This window comes from Notolabrus celidotus, chromosome 3 (genome assembly GCF_009762535.1).
Source record: "Notolabrus celidotus isolate fNotCel1 chromosome 3, fNotCel1.pri, whole genome shotgun sequence".
Classification (NCBI taxonomy): domain Eukaryota; kingdom Metazoa; phylum Chordata; class Actinopteri; order Labriformes; family Labridae; genus Notolabrus; species Notolabrus celidotus.
Window position 1 is genome coordinate 24775491 of NC_048274.1, and position 19933 is coordinate 24795423.

Below are 19933 nucleotides of genomic sequence, written 5' to 3' on the forward strand. Positions count from 1 at the left end.
TTGAACTGAGAATTTTGAGCTGACCTTTACACACTCACTTTGCTGATTTAATCAAGATATGTTGTCTTAATCTCGGTTTCCAATCTGAGGGCACAAAGCTTCAGAAATGTTTTCAATGCTAAAACTCAGCATCTTAATGTTTGGCTTGTTCCTTTGTCTTTATCTGCCTTTGTTAGTGTGTCTACAAGCATATTTTCACCCAGACAAACGCACACGTACACACTTACTCAACCGATGTCTTTTCGCCAGGGGCAGTGGGAGTCTTGTTTGTGCCCACATTATATACATTTCATATTCTGACAATGTGGCCAACGTGATCATTATTCAAAATAGACTTCCACCTCCGACCCGAAGAACAAGCAATCACTGACGCAATTTCCTCCATCTTTGAACTGCTCCGGGGGAATGAACTTGGGCAGTGTGTGTTTTTCAGAGAACATTTTTATAATGATTATTATTCCTACGCTGTTGAAAATATGTTTTTTTATTAAAAGTTGCTCTGTATTTGTTTCAGAGAACTTGGCCTAAAAAACTGGAGTGCATGTATTTGTGTGTGTGTGTGTGTGTGTGTGTGTGTGTGTGTGTGTGTGTGTGTGTGTGTGTGTGTGTATGTGTGTGTGTGTCTGTGTGTGTGTGTCTGTGTGTCTGTGTGTGTGTGTGTGTGTGTGTGTGTTTAACAGAGACAGAAAGAAAGAGAGAAAGCGAAAGACAGACTGATCAAATGAAAGAGTAATGAAAGCCACAGTAAGTGTGGACAGGTCAACTGTTCTATTTGTAATCAGATATTGAAGCACCGTGTAAATGATTTGTGTGCAACTCACAGTCACGCAAACATATGCCTCTTACACACACACACATGAACACACAGATTGGACACACACTTAGACACAAACAGAAGAAAACAAGGCCTCGACACAGGCCCTGTTTTATTCATGATGATGTGATGCCAGTGGACATGCACCCGTGAGGAACACTGCTTTTCTCACCTCACACACTCCCACACATATATATACACAAAACACAAAATCCCACGGCAGTCACTTTAGTTTATTCTGCATCTATCTACGTCAGAACGCACACACGCAGAGAGAGAGAGAGAGAGAGAGAGAGAGAGAGAGAGAGAGAGAGAGAGAGAGAGAGAGAGAGAGAGAGAGAGAGAGAGAGAGAGAGAGAGAGAGAGAGAGAGAGAGAGAGACCCTCATCCAAAAATGTTTTGCTGGACTTCAACTCAGGAGACCAGATGTGTGCTGCTTCCTGTTTGCATGTGTATTTGGTGCTCAAATACTTTCATATGTAGAACATGTCTTTATAAAAGCACAGAGGCAGTGGTCCCTATAACCCAATTAAACAGCTGTAATCCAAACACAGTATGTGTAGCCTGTTGTGTAAGAGCATATGTTATTCTATACTTGTTGCTGTGTGGCCAAAGAAGACTGAGGGACATTCAGCGACATGTCGAACTAGACAGATGATGTATTATAAATGGAATAATGTATTTATAACTGCTCTTAGATAATCATTCTTGCCTTATGCACTTTATTTTTACGTGCTATAGCTGAAGAGTGAGCCTTCGAAGAGGAAAACTGTAAGTCAAATGCAACAGCTCGCAGCAGGCAGGGCATGTTTAGCCACAAGTTATGTGGGGAATTAAACTCATGACCTTTAAGTCAGAAGTGTTTACTCTTAATCCAGAGCTAAGGCTTTATTCATTAACATAATTTGTATTGTGTTTTCCTTAAGTACTCTGAATGTGTCACTTATAACACAGAAGACTCAGATAGGAGTGGACTTTCATCGATGACCACCTGAGGACACTGAAGGCAGCCATGTGTTTCCATTTAGTGCCACTGTAAGGTGAATCAAAGGGGCGACTGTGTGACTCAGCACCAACACAAACACAGTGGCACTATAAACGTGAGTCATAGATGTATTGTACGTATAATGTACACTAGTCACTGCTGCTTTTGTTAGTGATTAATGCTAGTAAAATAATGTGTCCATGCAGCCCGCGGTCCTTGCAGTCACCAGCATGTTGACAACAGGCTCATGGTGTAAAATCACAGTTTCTGTCTATACAGCGAATTTTAGCATACTGGTTTGTGTCTAGGGTTGCAAAGGGGCGGAAAATGTATGGTAAATTTCCGGAAAGTTTTCATTGGAAGTTAAGCTGGGGAATTTTGGGAATATTCCAAATTGGAAACTTTCCATGGGAATTATGGGAGTGTATGGGAATTAATGGGAATTTAATGGAAAGGTATCATATCCAAGCATAAATATTTGTTTTGTTATAAGCAGACATCCATCCAACATAGAAATCATCTGTGCATGTGATGGAGGCATGCACAGTGCATGTAGGGGGTGTGGTCTAACTAGCCCTGCAGTAAGTAGTGTGCTATGTGCATGTGATTGAGGAATAGCATATATATTCAACTGTACCTGCATGCAATCTGGTTGTTTTAGTCAGGATTATGCTAAAATATATTTTCACCAACTATATTTAGGTTCCCTATTAAGAACCAAAATTCAATTTGGTAAATTCCTGGTTTATTCCCATTAATTCCCATTTTTCCCATAGAAAGTTTCCAACTTTAAAAATTCACGGAATTTTGCAACCCTATTCAGGTCCAAAGTTAAATTTCCTGATGAGCTAGAACTTTAAACTCTTCAGTTGGAGCCTGCAGGTTGATGCTTAGATTGGGGTATGGCTGAAAGTTTGAGTGCAGCACTGATGCAGGGCAGCACAGGTGATGACAAAGCAGAGAGAGAGAGAGTGGATATCTTGCAGCTTAGATAGACTGCTGAACCAGGAGGATTTGTTTGTCAGGTGATCGTGAGAATGACACATGTCAAGTGTGAAATCAGGGGCAGCTCCAATTGCCTGCCTGAACTAGCTTGCAGGTGTCACTCTAAATTTGTACAACAGATGGAGGTGTAAACCCATCGCTCAACTTTGTGTAGAGTCAGTGTACACAGTGTTGATTGATGCGTGGTATTGATGTAGCAAAAAATGTACCCATGGTAGTAACTATTTACAAGCCACATCATTAAGTTGCCAAACAGCAGTGGAAGTGTATTTCTCCTTATTTTTTCTCAGACATTTGAATAAAAAACAGAACAAAAACTGTCATGTACTGAAACATGAATATAGCCAAGCGTTGGAAAAGCTCCATCTATCTATCCATCCATCCATCCATCCATCCATCCATCTTTTGCCATCAGAGTGATTACAGAGAGTGCAGCATGTTGGACTGCTGACAGAGCCAGTAGAAAAAACACTATTGTCCAAGTGTCCTTGAGTCTCTGAACCTACCTGCTCACTCAGTGAATGTCACTCCAGTTAGCAGGATCCACATCAATATATATGTAAAACAATCCACACACACACATACACCTGTTTTGAGAACGTACCTGTGGTCTTGGATGTCCTTTAACAATACACTGAAGCACTAGTGTGTCTCCCTCTTTGATGGTGTAGATCCTCTCACTGATGTTATCATCCTTGACATTACACGCAGCGCCTGAATGCACGATCTGGGCGTTGGCTGGAGCTGTGAACGCACAGACACAAACATTGAGAGATGGAGAGAAAACAAATGACATATTTAGTAACATCTTCACTTCAAAAAAAAAGGTCACTGTTGTGGGTGTATATGTAATACTAGTGCTCATAAACATGACTCAGATAATAAAAATAACACTTCACTCCATACTGCATATGCACAAACAAAGCCTATAAACTTTCACTTTAAAAAGTGTTGCAGGAGACAAAGAAGTTTATCACAATATTTATACTTTCCATTGCAAGGTCAAAAGTGATCCTCAATGTAGCAATATAAAGTCCTCCTGACTTGTGCAATACAATAATTGTACAGTTGGCATTAGGGGTGCAACGGATCAAAAAACTCACGGTTCGGATCGTATCACAGATTTGAGTCACGGATCGGATCATTTTTCGGATCAGCAAAAAAAGAAAAAAAGAAGGAAGACAAGACAAATACAACTTCGTCCTCCATTTATTTTGTAAAACACTTTGCCGATTAAATAAAAACAACTTTCAACTCAAAATTTACTGCATGTACAAAGCACCCCATCTGTAGGCCCAGTCCTGCCTCATTCACTGCATTTCATGGCATGGCAAGTGAAGGAGCAGAGGAACTTTAAAAGTTTCACTCCATTCTTTTTTCAATCGCTGATTTCCAACGTCCACTTTTCTTTGAGCTGCAAACTTGGAACACACCGTTTTTGTGGATTCTAGGGTCCTACAGCTGGCAAAGTGCCAATATGCGAACTGCTCCATAATCCAAAGTGAAAGTTAAAAATTGCACTCACAGCAGTGGACTCTAAGTGACCCAGTAACAGCCTGTCTGCGTATCGTTGACATGGAGACAAGTCCCGGTAAACACAGAGTGAAGGAATAACAGTTCAGGGGCCACAAATAGGCGGCCAGATGCGGCCCGCGGCCCGCATATTGACAGCCTCTGGTCTTATGTGGATTGAACATGCAGTCATCACGTGAACATGCGCAACTTTTTTCTTTTTCATCAACCGATCCGCGAACCACGTCCGTGCCGAACCGTGAAGAGGCATCTATACAGAACAGAGCTTCGTAGGGCCAAGCTGTTTTTTGAACCAGGCTGTAAACATGTTTATTAATGCTGCAAAGATTGTCTTTTTCCCATTCATGTCTATGTAGTTTCCAGTGATTCTGCAGCCAGCCTCAAGCGGATTCTTGATGTATTGCAGTTTATAACACTTCCGCATCGGCTTCATAGTTTGAGACTGGAGGTTGCCGCTTGGTGTCTGTAAAATCTGTACTTTTTTTTTTTTTTTTAAGTTATATTTTGGGGTATTTTCACTTTCATTGGATAGGACAGCTGACGGGAGACAGGAAAAGTGGGGTGTAGAGAGTGGGGGAAGACCTGCAGGAAATGGTCGATCGGCCGGGAGACGAACTAGCCACCGCTGCAACAAGGACTATAGCCCCTGTATTCAGTAGCGTGCTTTGGCCAACAAAGTCTCAAAAAAGCAGTACTTTAATTGTACATAACACATTTTTTTAATCCATGTAACACATTACAAAACGGTTTCAAGTTCTTGATGCAATCTGTGCCCCACACTATGGTATCAGTTTGCAGGCATGTCAGATAAAGTGATGAATGACTGGTAAACTGCTGCAGTAAAAAGAAGCACATATGCAAGAGGAGACGTGTCATCCACAATGGCCAATGCTATGGCACTCCGATACATCACAGCAAGCACGAGGCAAAGCATGTCAAGTGGAATGCATCAAGAGTAGATAGTTTTACACTTCAGGATTGGGTGTCCCAAGGTTAACAGGGTTTTGAAGAAGACTTACAGAAAGAAAACACCTTAGACCAAACTCTGACTGCTTTGAGGCTCAAACTGTTTTTCACCTGATTCATCCAAACCAACTATCTGATAATCTGGAAATGTGAAGACTCTAGAGATTCAACCTTTAAACTCTGAAACAGCCCACAGACTGCATGATGATACAAGGGGTTTTAAATATGCATGATTACATCTGTGCTTTCAATGCATTACCACAACATCCAACACGACAGAGAAGGAGTAAAAGAGTAGAGCAAACTTGGTTGCAGTGTGTTTTCAAGCAACAGTAAACATTTTAGCTTCTGAGGCTAAATATAGCTAGCATGCTTGGGCTGACAGGAAACTAACAGGTACAATCTGAACTCGGAACAGACAGCTTATGTCTCCCCAAGCGCATTCTCAAACAAACTTGTTCAGCCAACTGCTTTTGTTCTTCTCACTGCAAAGCATAGCCACAGCAAGCTGAATTCTGATTCTGCTTTGTTTACATTAGATTGGCCATTACATCACTTGACATCAATGCCTGAGGTAGTAAGTCACAGCTTCTGGCACACATAATAATGTTGATAATTTCCTGAACTGAGTGGTGCATCTTCGTTGTTGTTGGGTTTTTTTGTATATTGTGCCGTGCATGCTTGAGATTAGAGGGAAGAGTATTTGTGAGCCAGGTTTGAATCAGTCAGGATTTTAAAACTCCAGCACTCTTAGAGTGACCTGAGAGGCTCCAATCATTGAGTGGCTAAATATATCACAGTATTTACATTTTGTAACAACCAAAATCTCGGGAAGCTTCTTGTCTAGCACCATCATCACATTGACGTCACCAAATCTTGTAACCAAAAGCTCTGCTCTCCGGTTTTGTTTACAACTCTGAAGTTACGACAAGCTGTGACAGCACCCCAGAATTCTGAGATGACAGATGCATGATGGGGGATCTCTGCAGTGGCGACAACTACAACATCTGAGTGTGCACAGCGCTGACCCATGAGGAGGTCTGGCTTGCGTGCAAGTAGCCTCAGATGGCTTCACCTCCTCTGTGATGAAGGGAGACAGAAGGGAGGAGGGGAGGCACACAGACAGAGCGGGAGAAGCAGCGGGTGAGGAGGAAAAGGCCAGTGAGGAGTGTGAAACCCCAGAGAGAGGAAAGGGGGGACGGGGGAGCACAATGATGTGATTAGCATCGATTCACAGGGAAAGCAAATTTTCACTCTGCTCTACATCTGTTATCACAGAGCAGACAGGAAGGAAGTGGGCGGCCTGTTCACCTGAGCCTTCAACTTCATCAGATGTAGCTGCACTGACGTAAGAATCAAGATCAACATGAAGAGGTTTTGAATGTCTCTGCATGTTCACTTACACAGAAAAGGTTGTAGCTGTTAATAGCTGAAGGTAGGGGTGTGCGATATGAAAAAAAAATCATATCCCCATTTTTTTGGGGCAAAATCACGATCACAATTTTATCACGATTCTTTCATTTAGATTATTAAGACTATTTTACAAGTCAATTGCCAGTAAAAGAAAACTAATTTGCCTCTTTAAAATCATAGCCTTAAACGGATAAAAGGATAAAAGATAATTTCTGACAGGATACTGTTCGAACACGTTTGCCAAGTACAATTAACATCAAACAAAAATATTGACATGCATAACTTCAAGTTATTTTAGTCATAGTCTTTTTCTTTTCTTAACTCAAAATGAAAAACAACTTAAACATAACATTAAAGTAAGGTGTACACTTGCTTGGGGATCATGTCCTTTGCAAGATAAAACGTTACTACTTCAGTTACATCTTTTCCAGCGCTTACTTGTTTTCTCATACGGAGTGTCCTTATCAAATGCCTGTGTCAAAGTTGTTTGCCTGTGTGGATGGAGGCACGACACCGGTCTCCTTGCCTTTTTTTTTCTTAGGTTGGTTAAATAAGGTCAGTTGTGTTTCCATCAGAGGTGCAGACCTTCTCTTAGCAAACTTTGTTTGCGTTGTCACTTTGGGAGTTTCTTTTAGGGACCAACTCCTCACTTTCACTTTCATTAGCAGCCATGCTTTCTCTCACTTAAGGCTGATTTACACTTCTGCGTCTCCCCTACGCCGCAGGGGCTGACGCGGACATGAGCCCCACATACTTCGTCTCTCTGATAGCCGGCCGCCTGCTTCCCGTCCCGCTACGATCTCTGTTTACTTTTCCACAGAGTTTCAGAGCGTGTTATGTTAATCTACAGCTGATACATGTTGCTGTTTATCATACAGACATGATTACATGAAGAATAGAGAGGAAGGGATGAAATACACGGCTGATGTGCGGCCGATGTCCGGGATCCCGGAAGTGTTGTAAAAGCGGGAAAGACAAAGCCGCCGAGCGGACCAATCACAGAGCTTGCGGTCCGCGTCGGCTCTACGGGGAGTTACATTTTGGAGGAGGTGCACGTCAGCTACATGCGTAGGCCTCGGCATAGGTACGGGAGCTACGCGGACCCCCGGCGTAGGGTACGCCGTTGATTCAACGCAAAAGTATAAATCAGCCTTTAGCTGGGGGAAAAGGGGAGGGGGATAAAAAAAAACAAGACACTGCCTACAGCTCGCTCTGATTGGTTCATCAGTGTGTCTATAGTGCTTACATGATGGTATGATCAAGTTTGGATGCGGCTGTGCATGGGCACACAGACTTAAGGCACAGACACGGCACAACGAGGGATAAAATATGCACTACAGCCAGTTCTACAATCTCTGTGCTTTGGCAGATCGTCATCACATTCTGATCCTTCACGGTCTAAGATCGTCATATCGCACGCCCCTAGCTGAAGGTACTGGGTCACAAATATTTACATTTTAATCCTTCTTTCACTTTACCATAACTTTTTACTCTAAAGAAATAGCAAAGAAAAGAGAGACAAAAAAAGATAATGTTGGTATGAACCGCTTAAAATATGTATGTCAGGTAGATTAATGCACCACAAAAGTACTCACAGAAAAGTGTGGTGCCAAGAAAACATGACAAAATAAGCCTTAAGATCTCCTGAAATACAACTTTATATCTGCGCTGTGCTGTATCTCACATCTGAACACAGTCAGCTTTCTTTTGTTTGACTCTGGTTTTCTGAAAGTGTCTGTTTGAAAGAATAAATGATGAGCCAGGGTGGTTATGGTATGCTTCCCATATTGCCTACCGCATATATGTCTCCTCTGTTTGTGTGTGTGTTTGTGACAGACTTGGTGTATGTGTGAATCCCTGTTTGAATTCAAGATTTGATGCTCTTGATGCACTGTTGGGTTCACATCATCAACAAAGCAGTCAATCATTCATTCTTTCCATTACCTCTTTAGCATAATAGAGCCATTTTCTCTGCAAACGCACACCCACCACACAAAAAACACATGTTTAAAAATCCATGTTGCCAAAGACAAAAAGCTACGCATAAACACAACATCTACAGATACAATATCCTCTCTTCTTAACTTCCTAGATGTAAATAGGCTTGCTGTTAAGTCCTCTTGTCCTTCTCTATCTCTTCTCTTGACCTTTGTGTATCTCTGTCTCTGTGCACGTGCTGGAAGGGGAAGAAAAATAGTGACGTGGGGAAAAAAGTGCCTTTGAAAGCTGTGACTATGAGTTTGTTCTACATGATACCCTCCAAAGTAGAGAAAACAGGACATTTGAACTGATTTCACTTTAACATCGAGATTTAGATTCTGATACTTACACACATATATGTTGCAGAGCTGCCTTGTGTAATTATTGTCTTTATCTGCTGGGCACTCAGCACATCCAGTGCAGCAGCTGGAGGTTAAGTGCCTTGCAGAAGGGCACATTGAAAGCGGTTTATGTGTGATGGGAGATCATGTCTCATTTATGCTTCCTTCTGTCAGATTTTACGGCTCAGTATTGACCAATGATCTTCCAGTAAGACGCAAAATGTAACCTCAAGGCTGCAGTTTCCCTAGTGCAAATCCCTGTCAATCAATGAAAACGTAACCACTAAAGAATAAAAGCAATGTGGGATATAAGAGCGGGGCTCCAGAGGTGGGCCGTGCTAACTCAGAAAGACAGAGAGCTGATATAAATGGTGAATAATTGTCTCCTTACAGCTTATTGGCGTGTCGACATTAGTTTGCCTCTCCAGAGAGGGAGGGAGGTCGGACAGAGCGGCTCCTCTGTCTGCTCTCGCCTCCGGCAGCTTGGCTGCTTCAACTGTCTGATCAACTAGAGGCTGAGAGAGAGGAGGAGGAAATAAAGGCAAGAGAGAAAAGAGGAAGGGAGAGAGGCAGGAGAGAGAAAAGACTGTATGGGCAGGAGGGAGACAGAAAACAGAATAAAAGTACAGAAACATGGAAGGAACTAAGAGAGAAGAGAGACAGCAAAAAAATGAAGTAAGAAAAAGAAGTTGAAGCAGAGCCACACAGTAGAGGCGAGAAAGAGAGAGAGAGAGAGGGAGAGAGAGAGAGAAAGAAGAAGACTAGGAAAAATTGAAAGATGGATTAATGTAATCAGGGATTTTTAAGGCAATCGAAAAGAGATCAGTGGGAGAGAGTTCTTGATGGTAATAATCAGAAGACATTAAAAGACGGAGGAGGATTTAGTCGGCCGAAGACGAGAGACATGCCAGAGGGAGGATGGAGGGAGGCTCCTCAACAGGAGATTCAGTCCAAAATAAACCAAAGGAATGATGCAAACAAAGAGAGTGCGCTCATCCTGTTCAACTCCAGACACAATCCTCTTTTTCTCGTAATCCTTTACGCACAACACTGACATACCAACATACATTGCATCATCATCAACACACAAACTGAGCAGTCCACCCTGCTCTATATATCATCTAACACATATTTTTGTCTCAGTAACTTTTAGAAGTATCTGCTGTAGCTACATGCTGTTTTAAACATTTTGGTTGAATAAAAGGGTTGTATCCACATCCTAACATATGCATTATCATTTCATTTATAGTGTATATAGTGTATATAGTGTATAGGCATCTATCCATCATTCTTTGTTGCTTAGCAGCACAAAGCATCACATCAACACTAGGGATGTACATTTTAGGCATTTTCTTTAATCAATCTTTGCAAGTGTTAATGATCAATTATCAATTAATCGTAAAAAAAAACTTAGACTTTTTCTATGACAAAACCAATTTAAAAAATGCGTTGTTTACTCAATAATAAAGCTTTATTTTGAACAGCAACATAGTGCATACCACTGACAGTATTGCACAGAACATATAAAAGCGTATAAATTATACAACACGCTGAACATCAACATGCGGAGCAGGATCTTAAAAATAATCTCTGCAAATGTACAGTCATAGAGTCTGGCTCAAACTATAACATGTGGATTTCTTGAAATAAGAGAACTAAATAGGAATTTATTTCCGACTCAGTGTCCACTTTTTTGCTCTCTCTGCATTTACTTTCCATCAGTCTGTCGCCTTTGTATCCAGAGATGGGATAATTTCCCGTAAAAAGTTCTCAATCTCCATTTCCGTGCGGTTAGTTGCGGTCGCTGTTGTGTAATGCTCCCCCAAAAGCAGTGCCATTGCAGTGACTCTGTGCGCAGCTGCGTCTCTGCCGGGCGCAACACCTTTGGCCAGTGGGTTTGCGGGGACCATATCCACTGCCGGTGGCAGTACAGCAAGCTCATCTTTTTTACCCATGAACATTGTAAGTTCTTAAATTCTTGTTTTAATGACAATACATCATCCTGTTAATTTAACACAGACATAATGGCAGAATCAAGAGAGCTCCCTGCAACTGGAGCTGCCATATGGGCTGTTTATGAAAAGACTAAAGCGGCGCTCTAGTGCCGTCATTTTATATAAAATGGCCTGTTATTGATTGATTCCAATAAATCTGAGATCAGAGGTAAATCGTTGATATTCACAGACCCACAGACCCCAATTAGCAACTTGAGAAGCAACTTCATGCTCAGATCATAAGCGAAGCAAAAGTCACTCTTTCGGATATGTGTAAATGTAAGTCATTTCTTGGTTCACGTGGCAAGGGAGGCGGTCACAGTTTCACTGTAAACAGTGATTAGTCTTGTGGTTTACTTATAGATTTTTTTACTGAAATAACATTGTAATGCAGATTTATAAAATGACAAAATGCAGGCTTTGTCATTTCTGTCCTCAAGATAAGAAGAACACATTTTTAATGCTTATATTTTCAGCAGAATTTTCATCAATAGTCAGCAAATAAAAATGCTGACTCGTTTTTGTGATGCAGCATCAAGTCAGGATGTTGTCATATCTAATTGCATTTGCTCTCTGCTTTTCCTGCATACCGCAAGACTGTGGATACATAATCGGTCTACAAACCAGAATACTTCCCATACTAAACTCTTGGTCCTACCTACAGAGTCCAAATTGTATTTAGAATCAGTGAGCACAGAATATTTTACTGGTTGACCCATTTTTCAATCTGATAATATTGAACAAATCAGACTTGGATTTTACCATAACAAGTCTCTCAACAGGAGAAACACATGAAAATCAATTGTCTTTATCAATCGACATGCTTAAAAGTAGGGGAAAAGTGCAAGGTATTAACACAAATAGTGGCAGTATGTTGTGTCCTGCTTGTGGTGCATCAATTTAGTTAGTGCTTGGGATGATCATCAGTCATAGAGAGCTGCTGTTTTGACAGCAATCTATCCGACTCGGACGATTCATCGATCAGAAGTGTTCCGGGGTATGCTGATTGAAAGTGTTGTCCATGCATTATTGGAAACTTTCTGAGACATTCAATGCACATTACTTGTAAGTGAAACATAACTATCGGCAAATGCCGGGCCTGATTAATTGATTCGTCACCGCCTGCCATGTTTGTTTTTGTTGAAGGGACAGGACATCTCTCACTAAAACTAATGATGAGATGGGAGAGCTGGTGTCAGACCGCACTGACAGCTTGACAGAGTACCAAGCAGTGTGTGTGTGTGAGTGTGTGTGTGTGTGTGTGTGTGTGTGTGTGTGTGTGTGTGTGTGTGTGTGTGTGTGTGTGTGTGTGTGTGTGTGCGTGTGTGTGTGTGTGTGTGTGTGTGTGGCTGAATAAGAAAATGCATATGTGTCTATGTGTGTGCCCGCTGTTGAAATAGGACCTTCCACACATGTATGTGTCAACGTATATGCATGCGTGTGTTTTATTTGTAAGTTATACTGTATCTTGCCGGAGGAATCCCACAGAAGGTCATGAATCCTGTGGAACATGAAGTCACGTAGAGCGTGACTGATACGCGTAGTTACTTTATGGGCACTGCTCATGCATGCTGATGAGCTCTGTCTCAATTCACTTCATTCACAAGAGACCATTTAGATGCTTTGGCCCTTTCCCTGCCATCCCAAGGAAGGAAAGGAAAAGAAAGAATAGGAAAGCAGTTGATACCCGAGAGCAAAAGTTACAGACTTTATCGATTAACTGCAATAGAGGGAAGTGTTTGTCTAACCCACACAAACACTAATCATACAGACAGACAGACAGACAGACAGACAGACAGACAGACAGACAGACAGATAGACAGACAGACAGACAGACAGACAGACAGACAGACAGACAGATAGACAGACAGACAGACAGACAGACAGACAGGCAGGCAGACAGACAGACAGACACAGACAGACAGACACAAACACAAACACAAACCAAAAAAGCAGCATTTTCAGGCTTTTTCCCTGCAGACAGAATGAAGAGAGATCAAATAGCTGATGTCATGACCCCATCCTTTTCATTTCAGCTCGATTGGAGCTCTAGATATCAAATCAGGCCCGGGACATTGATTTAACTTTTGACCTACTCTTTACACAGCCATTATAAATGAAATGACTAACCTCAGTCACCCCTCTGGTGCTTTCAATACACTGTAAATTGCTGTTATGCTCCTTGCAGAAATAAACTCTAGCATGAACTCTACAGAAAATATGTTTTTTTCATATCAATCAAGGCCACTGTGCATTTTGAAGAATTCATCCGACTGAGACAAAAAATTTATTTCATATTAAAGGGCATTATCTGACAAAACCGTTTTATTATTTAGGCTTACATGTAAAATTCCTGACGATTTGCAAAGCAATGGGTATAATGATGTGTAGTTCAGACTTCATAAAAAACAATAAAAATGCCAAGCTGAGGTATTGATTAAGGGATCGTACTAGAAAGAAGGGCTGGGCAATAATTTGATAACGATAATTATCGTTATATCATTTTTCTCAATATAAATATAACAAATGTTCGATAAAAATTAGATATAAATAAACCTGTAGTTACACCTCCCAACTACTGAAAAGGAAGGGGGTGCTAATAAGCCTTAAACGCTAGTTGCACCCAACATTAGACAGAAGAAGAAGACGCATTGAACAGGCAATCATGTGGCAAGGTGAGAGGCAGGCGGGTCTTACAGACGTTTGGAGCAGAATGTAAACACAGCTGAAACAAGCGACAGCAACACAGAAGAAAACTCGAAACCCACCAGCTCAACAGAGTTGATAGTCTAACTTTCCTGAATTCGGCTTTGACTTTTAACTTAATACACTTCATTAAATATATGTTCAGGATGTGGGTAAAGGAAGAGCACAGAGACAACTTCTGCCTTGCATTTCTAACACGTTTAATGTCCACCGAGACGGTAGGACAACTGAACACTGAAAAACCATGATGCATTCACTGCACTGTGGGAAAAAACATCACTCTGTCCATAACCCTTGGTAATCCTTAAGGGGAGTGCACAACTCAAAACAATACTCTACTAAACTTATACACAGAATATAGTTTGATATATCTTTGTTGTAAATTTAAATCAAATTATGCAAATAACCTCAACCTGAGAAAAATAAAAATCTAGAAAACTAAAACTTCACAAGATCTGCTTCCTGTCACCACAGTCAGAAATGATGGATTCAAGAAAACTAAATGCAGATACAGGTTTTTACTCAGGACCAAAAATCAGCCATTTCATTTAAATGAAATAATGATTTGGTATTTATCATGATAATTATAAATATTGACTGATATGAAATAATTTATCGTGATAACATCATTTTCAATATCGCCCAGCACTACTGGAAAGGAGACAATGGTCTAAAAGTAGCATTTGAATTTGTAACATGCAAATAAGAACATGCACAACGACTATTTTCGCCATGAGGAGAGCTTATTTTTTTCAATTTGAGCAGGTACATGAGGGAAGTTAAAAGGAGAACCAGTATCCAGTGTGTTAAATTATGTATCTATTTGTGCGGTTATTCAGTCGAGTCCATTTTCCTCTCAATGTTTGGCCCTTACATGGTCTATGTGCAGGTTTAATAGCGTGACTATACTTTAGCATTTGGTAATGCATCAGTGCATTTATGAGCTTGTGTTTGGTTTACTGTGAGTGAGTCACAGTTTTCTGTGCAGTTGGAAATGTAAAGACTGGACCTGCCAGTTGACAGCACCGGCTATGAACCGATAAGGCCAACAACTAGAGCTTTGATTAAATTTGTATCTGTTTTTTCCCCATCAATGGATACATCTAAACCCAACATCATTAAATTGGTGTGTCTGATGATGTGTGGGACACCTGCTGTGATACTGTGCCAACGTGTGTGTACCTGTGTTTGACAGTGAGTAACTGTGTGTTTTCCACCACAATCACCGTAAGAGGAGAAAGAGATTGCTCGATCCACAAAAGTGTCAGGTGACAGAAGGAGCTAATAAAGGGGGATCATTGCAGAGCAGAGGGTAGATTGGAAGGGCAGGGAGGTGGAGAAACAAAAAAAAACTGTAATGGAAAAACAGAGAGGGGGTAGAAGCAGCTGTTTCTTCGCAGCACTGCAGGCTTCATACATCCAAGGACAAGGAAACTTTTCTTTGAGATGTTGCTCGCTACAGATTATTGGCAACTGCAGAACATGTAATCCTTGAGGAAAGCAAGAAAAGATGAAAACTCAAACTATCCACACTTTGTTCTGGCATTTTCCCAGGACATTACCAGCTTCTCCAAAAGAATGCAAGATATTTTTATTTTCTGTTTCCAGCACATTTTCTGAAGAAGAACATCACAGTTAAATTACTGGAGAAGCTGTTTTTGCTTCTTTGGTCTTGATTTACTGAAAGGTCCCAGAACAAATCCAGAAATCTTTTATAAAAATTAGTTAAAGCAATTAAGAGGAATGAAAAGCTTGAGTTATTTTATGAAAAGATATAACGGTTATAAAAGACCAAGGTCACAAAAACAGGCATATTTATTTATTAAGTGACAGTAGCTGTGAGGAATGTGGACAGAAAGCGGTGAAAAACAAGATAAATAGAACAGACAACAAGTCAGGGTTGGGAGATTGGGGGTTGCGTCTGTTGTGAAGACTGAAGTGATGTGAAGTGATCGGGGTTTGTTGAGCGCGGTCAAACATGACTCGTACCCCTCCATGAGAGTGTGTTTGCCGCACTTGAGCTTTCCCAGGATGAAAAGATAACGAGAGGAGAGAGAGAGGGAGAGTTCCGACAAAGAGATGAAAACCGCTTAGATCTTTGGCAGAGACGGACAGAGGGAGAGACGAGAGGAGAGGAGAGCACGGAGCGGGAGGAAGGCAGGTTGCGGTGAGGTGGAGGGAAGGGAAGGAGGGTGAAGAGAAGAAAATAAAAAGGAAATGTATGAGTGGCGTTCTCTTTGTGAGAGCTTCATTCACAGAGCCTGACGTATCCCGTATACAGTGTTGGAACTGACAGGCCGAGAAACAGGAGAGAGGAGAAAACTTGGATGGTTTATTTCCACCAGCTAACAAGCTTTTTGGGGGTTTCATGAGCACAGAGTACAAGTTGTGAGGATTTGCAGCTCTTCTGCAGAATCAATTATTTTGTGGTAACTGTTAGCTTAACTTTCCTCTTTACCTGAACTCGACCTTGGAAGGTTTAGGCATCAGACACGTTTCACTGGTTGGTAAATACTCTGGATTTGCTGGGTATTGATTGCCTGTTCACTAGGGATGGGTGATGCTTTTCAGAATTTCAATATTCGTTCACTTTATAAAAACCGAAGAGTTACTTAGAATAATTTCTCATTTTAAAAGTAAAATTTTGTAATCGTTTTTACCTGTGCCTCATTGTAATACGGTATTCCCGCCAGACGGTGGCTATAAAGCATCTTAAAGCTGTTTGCTAACCGCATTAGGTAAAAGAAGAAGAAGAATGTTAACTGCATTAAATAGCAAAAGAAGAAGAAAACATTAGTGACAGTCGCAGAGATTTTCTCACACTACTACACACTACTACACTTGTATTTCCAGAGACTGAGCATGGCTGTAAAATGTAAACACACACGCCATGGCGCGTCACAGAAACACAGACATAAAGGTCAAGACAGACGCTGACAATGCCCGCTACTAGCAGCACCTCGTCCCGGTGATGGTTACTGTGACTGCCACACAAACAAGCATGACAGGTGTGTGTGTGTGTGTGTTTGTGTTTGTTTATTGAATAGTATTTTGGCTTGAAATGCCCATCCCTACTGTTCACAGACCTGTTCTCTTATCTAGAGGTCAGATTTCAAGCTTACTGTGGCACTTCTGAAGTCACAGGAAGGTGCTGTGCTCAAAGGTGAACTAGACCAAACTGACTCTGAGCATTTGATTGTAAAATGAAGGCGTATTAGATTACATTTCTGCACACTCATTAAGGAGACACTAAAAACCAGCCTGGATTAAGGGTAACAAGATCTTCAATTATCTCCCTTTCTCACACTATACAATACACCAGTGCCCAGCAACAAACGCACTTACTGGTAACTTGATTGGAGTTTAAAGTGCTCTGACAAACTTCTACACCACACACATGAATACACATAGTTGAACCAAGCAACTTTCAGTCTTAAAATATGAAGCTGATGCAGAAGTGCTAAAAACTGTAGTTCACTGAGCGTCCGCTTGAGGCTGGCTGCAGAAACACCAGAGACCCTTATTCAAAAAAGACGATCTTTACAGCAATAATAAACACCGCCTGGTTCAAAAAACGGTTTAGGTCTGAATAGCTCATTTCTCTATTGGCACACACTGTACTATGAAAGTTTTCATAACTTGTTATTTTCAAAGACATGAAACTAACGAGTTTTGTCTAAATAAGAGCATGCCTGAGTTTATAGACAGGCGGGCACCCTGTAGCTGTTAGCGAAAAGGCTAAAGGCTCGCCTCTTTACCTCACGCTAGCTCAGACGAAGTTAGGTTGTGTTCAGCATTTCCAATATGGTACCCAACTGAAATTGGCCTCAAAACAGCGCTTCAGGAACAGATGGATGTTGTCACGGATACTGCGTCCATTTTTTATATAGTCACACATCATTGCTAGCTTGAACGATTTATTTGTGTTCTCTAGCGATACCCCAATTCTCAATATAATTCTGGTCTGTTTGTTTCGGCATCCACAATCCAATACGTGCTGTGAATTTGGTGGTCTGGGTTTATTGTATAGCTTCCATGCGTTATTACTCTTTGAATTGGCTCTGAGAGAGCTTGTGAGTCCACATGCTGGGATGAAGAAACTCCTCCTTACAAGTAAATATCCAAGCATTATGTTCTCAAGTTGTGGAAAACTGAGAAAACTGGTGTCAGACCGTCAGACCAATAAGTTTTAACGTAATACTTAATGCTGTTAATAGTAAAATAAAGACATGGATTTGGAATTTAAAAAAAAAGCTGTTCTTGGAAAATTTGCCTAAAACACCTAATAATGGAAAACAAAAAAAACACTCAAGGCCGTCACAACAGAATCAAAAACTGAGGTTTGTATTGAGTCGTGGGCTAACTGTTTGTTGCATCCCCTGTTCTCTCTGTAATAATAGATTGATAATTCTGACAAAATTATTCAGGAAAATGTTTATAACTAAATATTGATTATCAATTAAATCTGTATTGAGAAGAATCTGACTGCAAACAGACTTTTCACACCTGAAACTATGACCTCCTCCTGAGGAGTTTCACAAGTTATTATAAATCCATTTTTTTATATTCTAAGACTAAGTCAGAATAAAGCATCCTTGTGGGCAAAATATGAACCCCTGCTGTCTAACCTTTAATCTCATCTCTTGACTCTTGTCATAGATAATCTATCTTCTGTCCTGTCCTCATATACTCCTCTGTAAACCCTGTGTTGTTGTTAATATCACTAGGAAAGAGTGTATCTTAGAGAACAGGAAAGGAAGCAGATTCACAAGTCCCTCCTTCTTGGGGAGAAACTTGATAGTGTTAGTGATGTTTGAGATCTGCGCTTCACACTTCCTACATCATCATTCTCACCAACCTCTGGGTCTCTCAAAGCAACACAAGCATCTGCTAAGACAGTAAACAAAAAAGAGAGACGGCGAGAAACACACAGAGGACAGTAACAGCTGGTGAGGCAACGAAACTGCAGCAAAGGTTTTACTTCTTTTATTGTGTGTTTGTGTGTTGAGTGTTTGCACAGCGTATGGCAACACAAACCACCTTAGGTGTAACATATGGTTATTCTAGTCGATATAGCTTTCTGGAGCAGGATGTGAATGATGAGGAGAGACAAGGAAAACGTCTCTGTGCTCCCCAGTTTCTGTGATTACACCGTGTTGGAGAGGAGAGAAGAGGAGAGGAGAGGATAGATAAAAGACAACCACAAGGCAGAAAACAAAACACTCAGATGACAGGAAGGAGAAAAGCACTGTATTTAGAAGTAAAAGAGAGAAAACTGTGAGGACAAGGCAGTGTGGCGTGGAGGTCCTCTGCCCCACATCATCTGTCTGCCTGACTGTCAGCCTGACCTTATTGTACTCAAGCATAATGCTCCCACTCACTTTATTGTTACATACACACACACACAGGTGCACATTCACGCACAAACACACACCAGATAACAAGTCGCACATTTGCCTTGACACACCCACTGGCAGTGCATATGAACAACAGACAGAATTCTTAAGAGTTTGTGTGTGTTAGAAGACTGTGTCTGCCTGTGTGTGCGTGTGCGTGTGCGTGTGCGTGCATGTGCGTGCATGTACGTGTGTGTGTGTGTGTGTGTGTGTGTGTGCATCTCCAAGGAAACTGCAGCAGAGCAGCCGACAATGCATAGTGGTCAGTCCAGGTGAAGTGGTAGGAAGGAAGGAGGCACTAAGAAAGGATGTCGATAAAAGAGGAGAGCGAGAAGGAACGCTTGAGTAAAAGGTCAGAGTCAGAGCTGGTGGTACAGAGAGAGCAGGTGTGTGTCAGTGTGTGTCAGTCTGTGTGTATGTGTGTGTGTGTGTGTGTGTGTGTGTGTATGTGTGTGTGTGTGTGTGTGTGTGTGTGTGTGTGTGTGTGTGTGTGTGTGTGTGTGTGTGTGTGTGTGTGTGTGTGTGGAGGGGAGGAAGAGGAGGGGGATACAGTGGAGACAAGATATGGAAAAATTGAAAAGAGGCGAGATGTTACGTATTCTGCCTGTTTTTATGGTCATGCCAATAAAGTGAGAGATTGGAAAACGTAAAGAGGGATACGCAGACAAAGACTCAGACACAGGAATGCTGAAGCAGAAAGAGGTGGAGTCATAGGCACAGACTCAGGAAAAAGGGCAAAGATTGAAATATATCTTTACAGCAACAAGCATAAGGGATAAATCATGAATAGAGGACGACTG

The 19933-nt window shown here is 41.3% G+C and overlaps 1 protein-coding gene across 2 annotated transcripts in view; it reads right to left on the reverse strand.

Moving 5' to 3' along the window:
* LOC117809300 (MAM domain-containing glycosylphosphatidylinositol anchor protein 1) overlaps nt 1-19933 on the reverse strand; it is a 241093-nt gene that overhangs the window by 160933 nt on the left and 60227 nt on the right. For both annotated transcript variants that reach the window (XM_034678869.1, XM_034678880.1), the window contains one exon: nt 3409-3548. In XM_034678869.1, coding sequence (XP_034534760.1) covers nt 3409-3548 — 140 coding nt within the window. The remainder of the gene's footprint in view (nt 1-3408; nt 3549-19933) is intronic.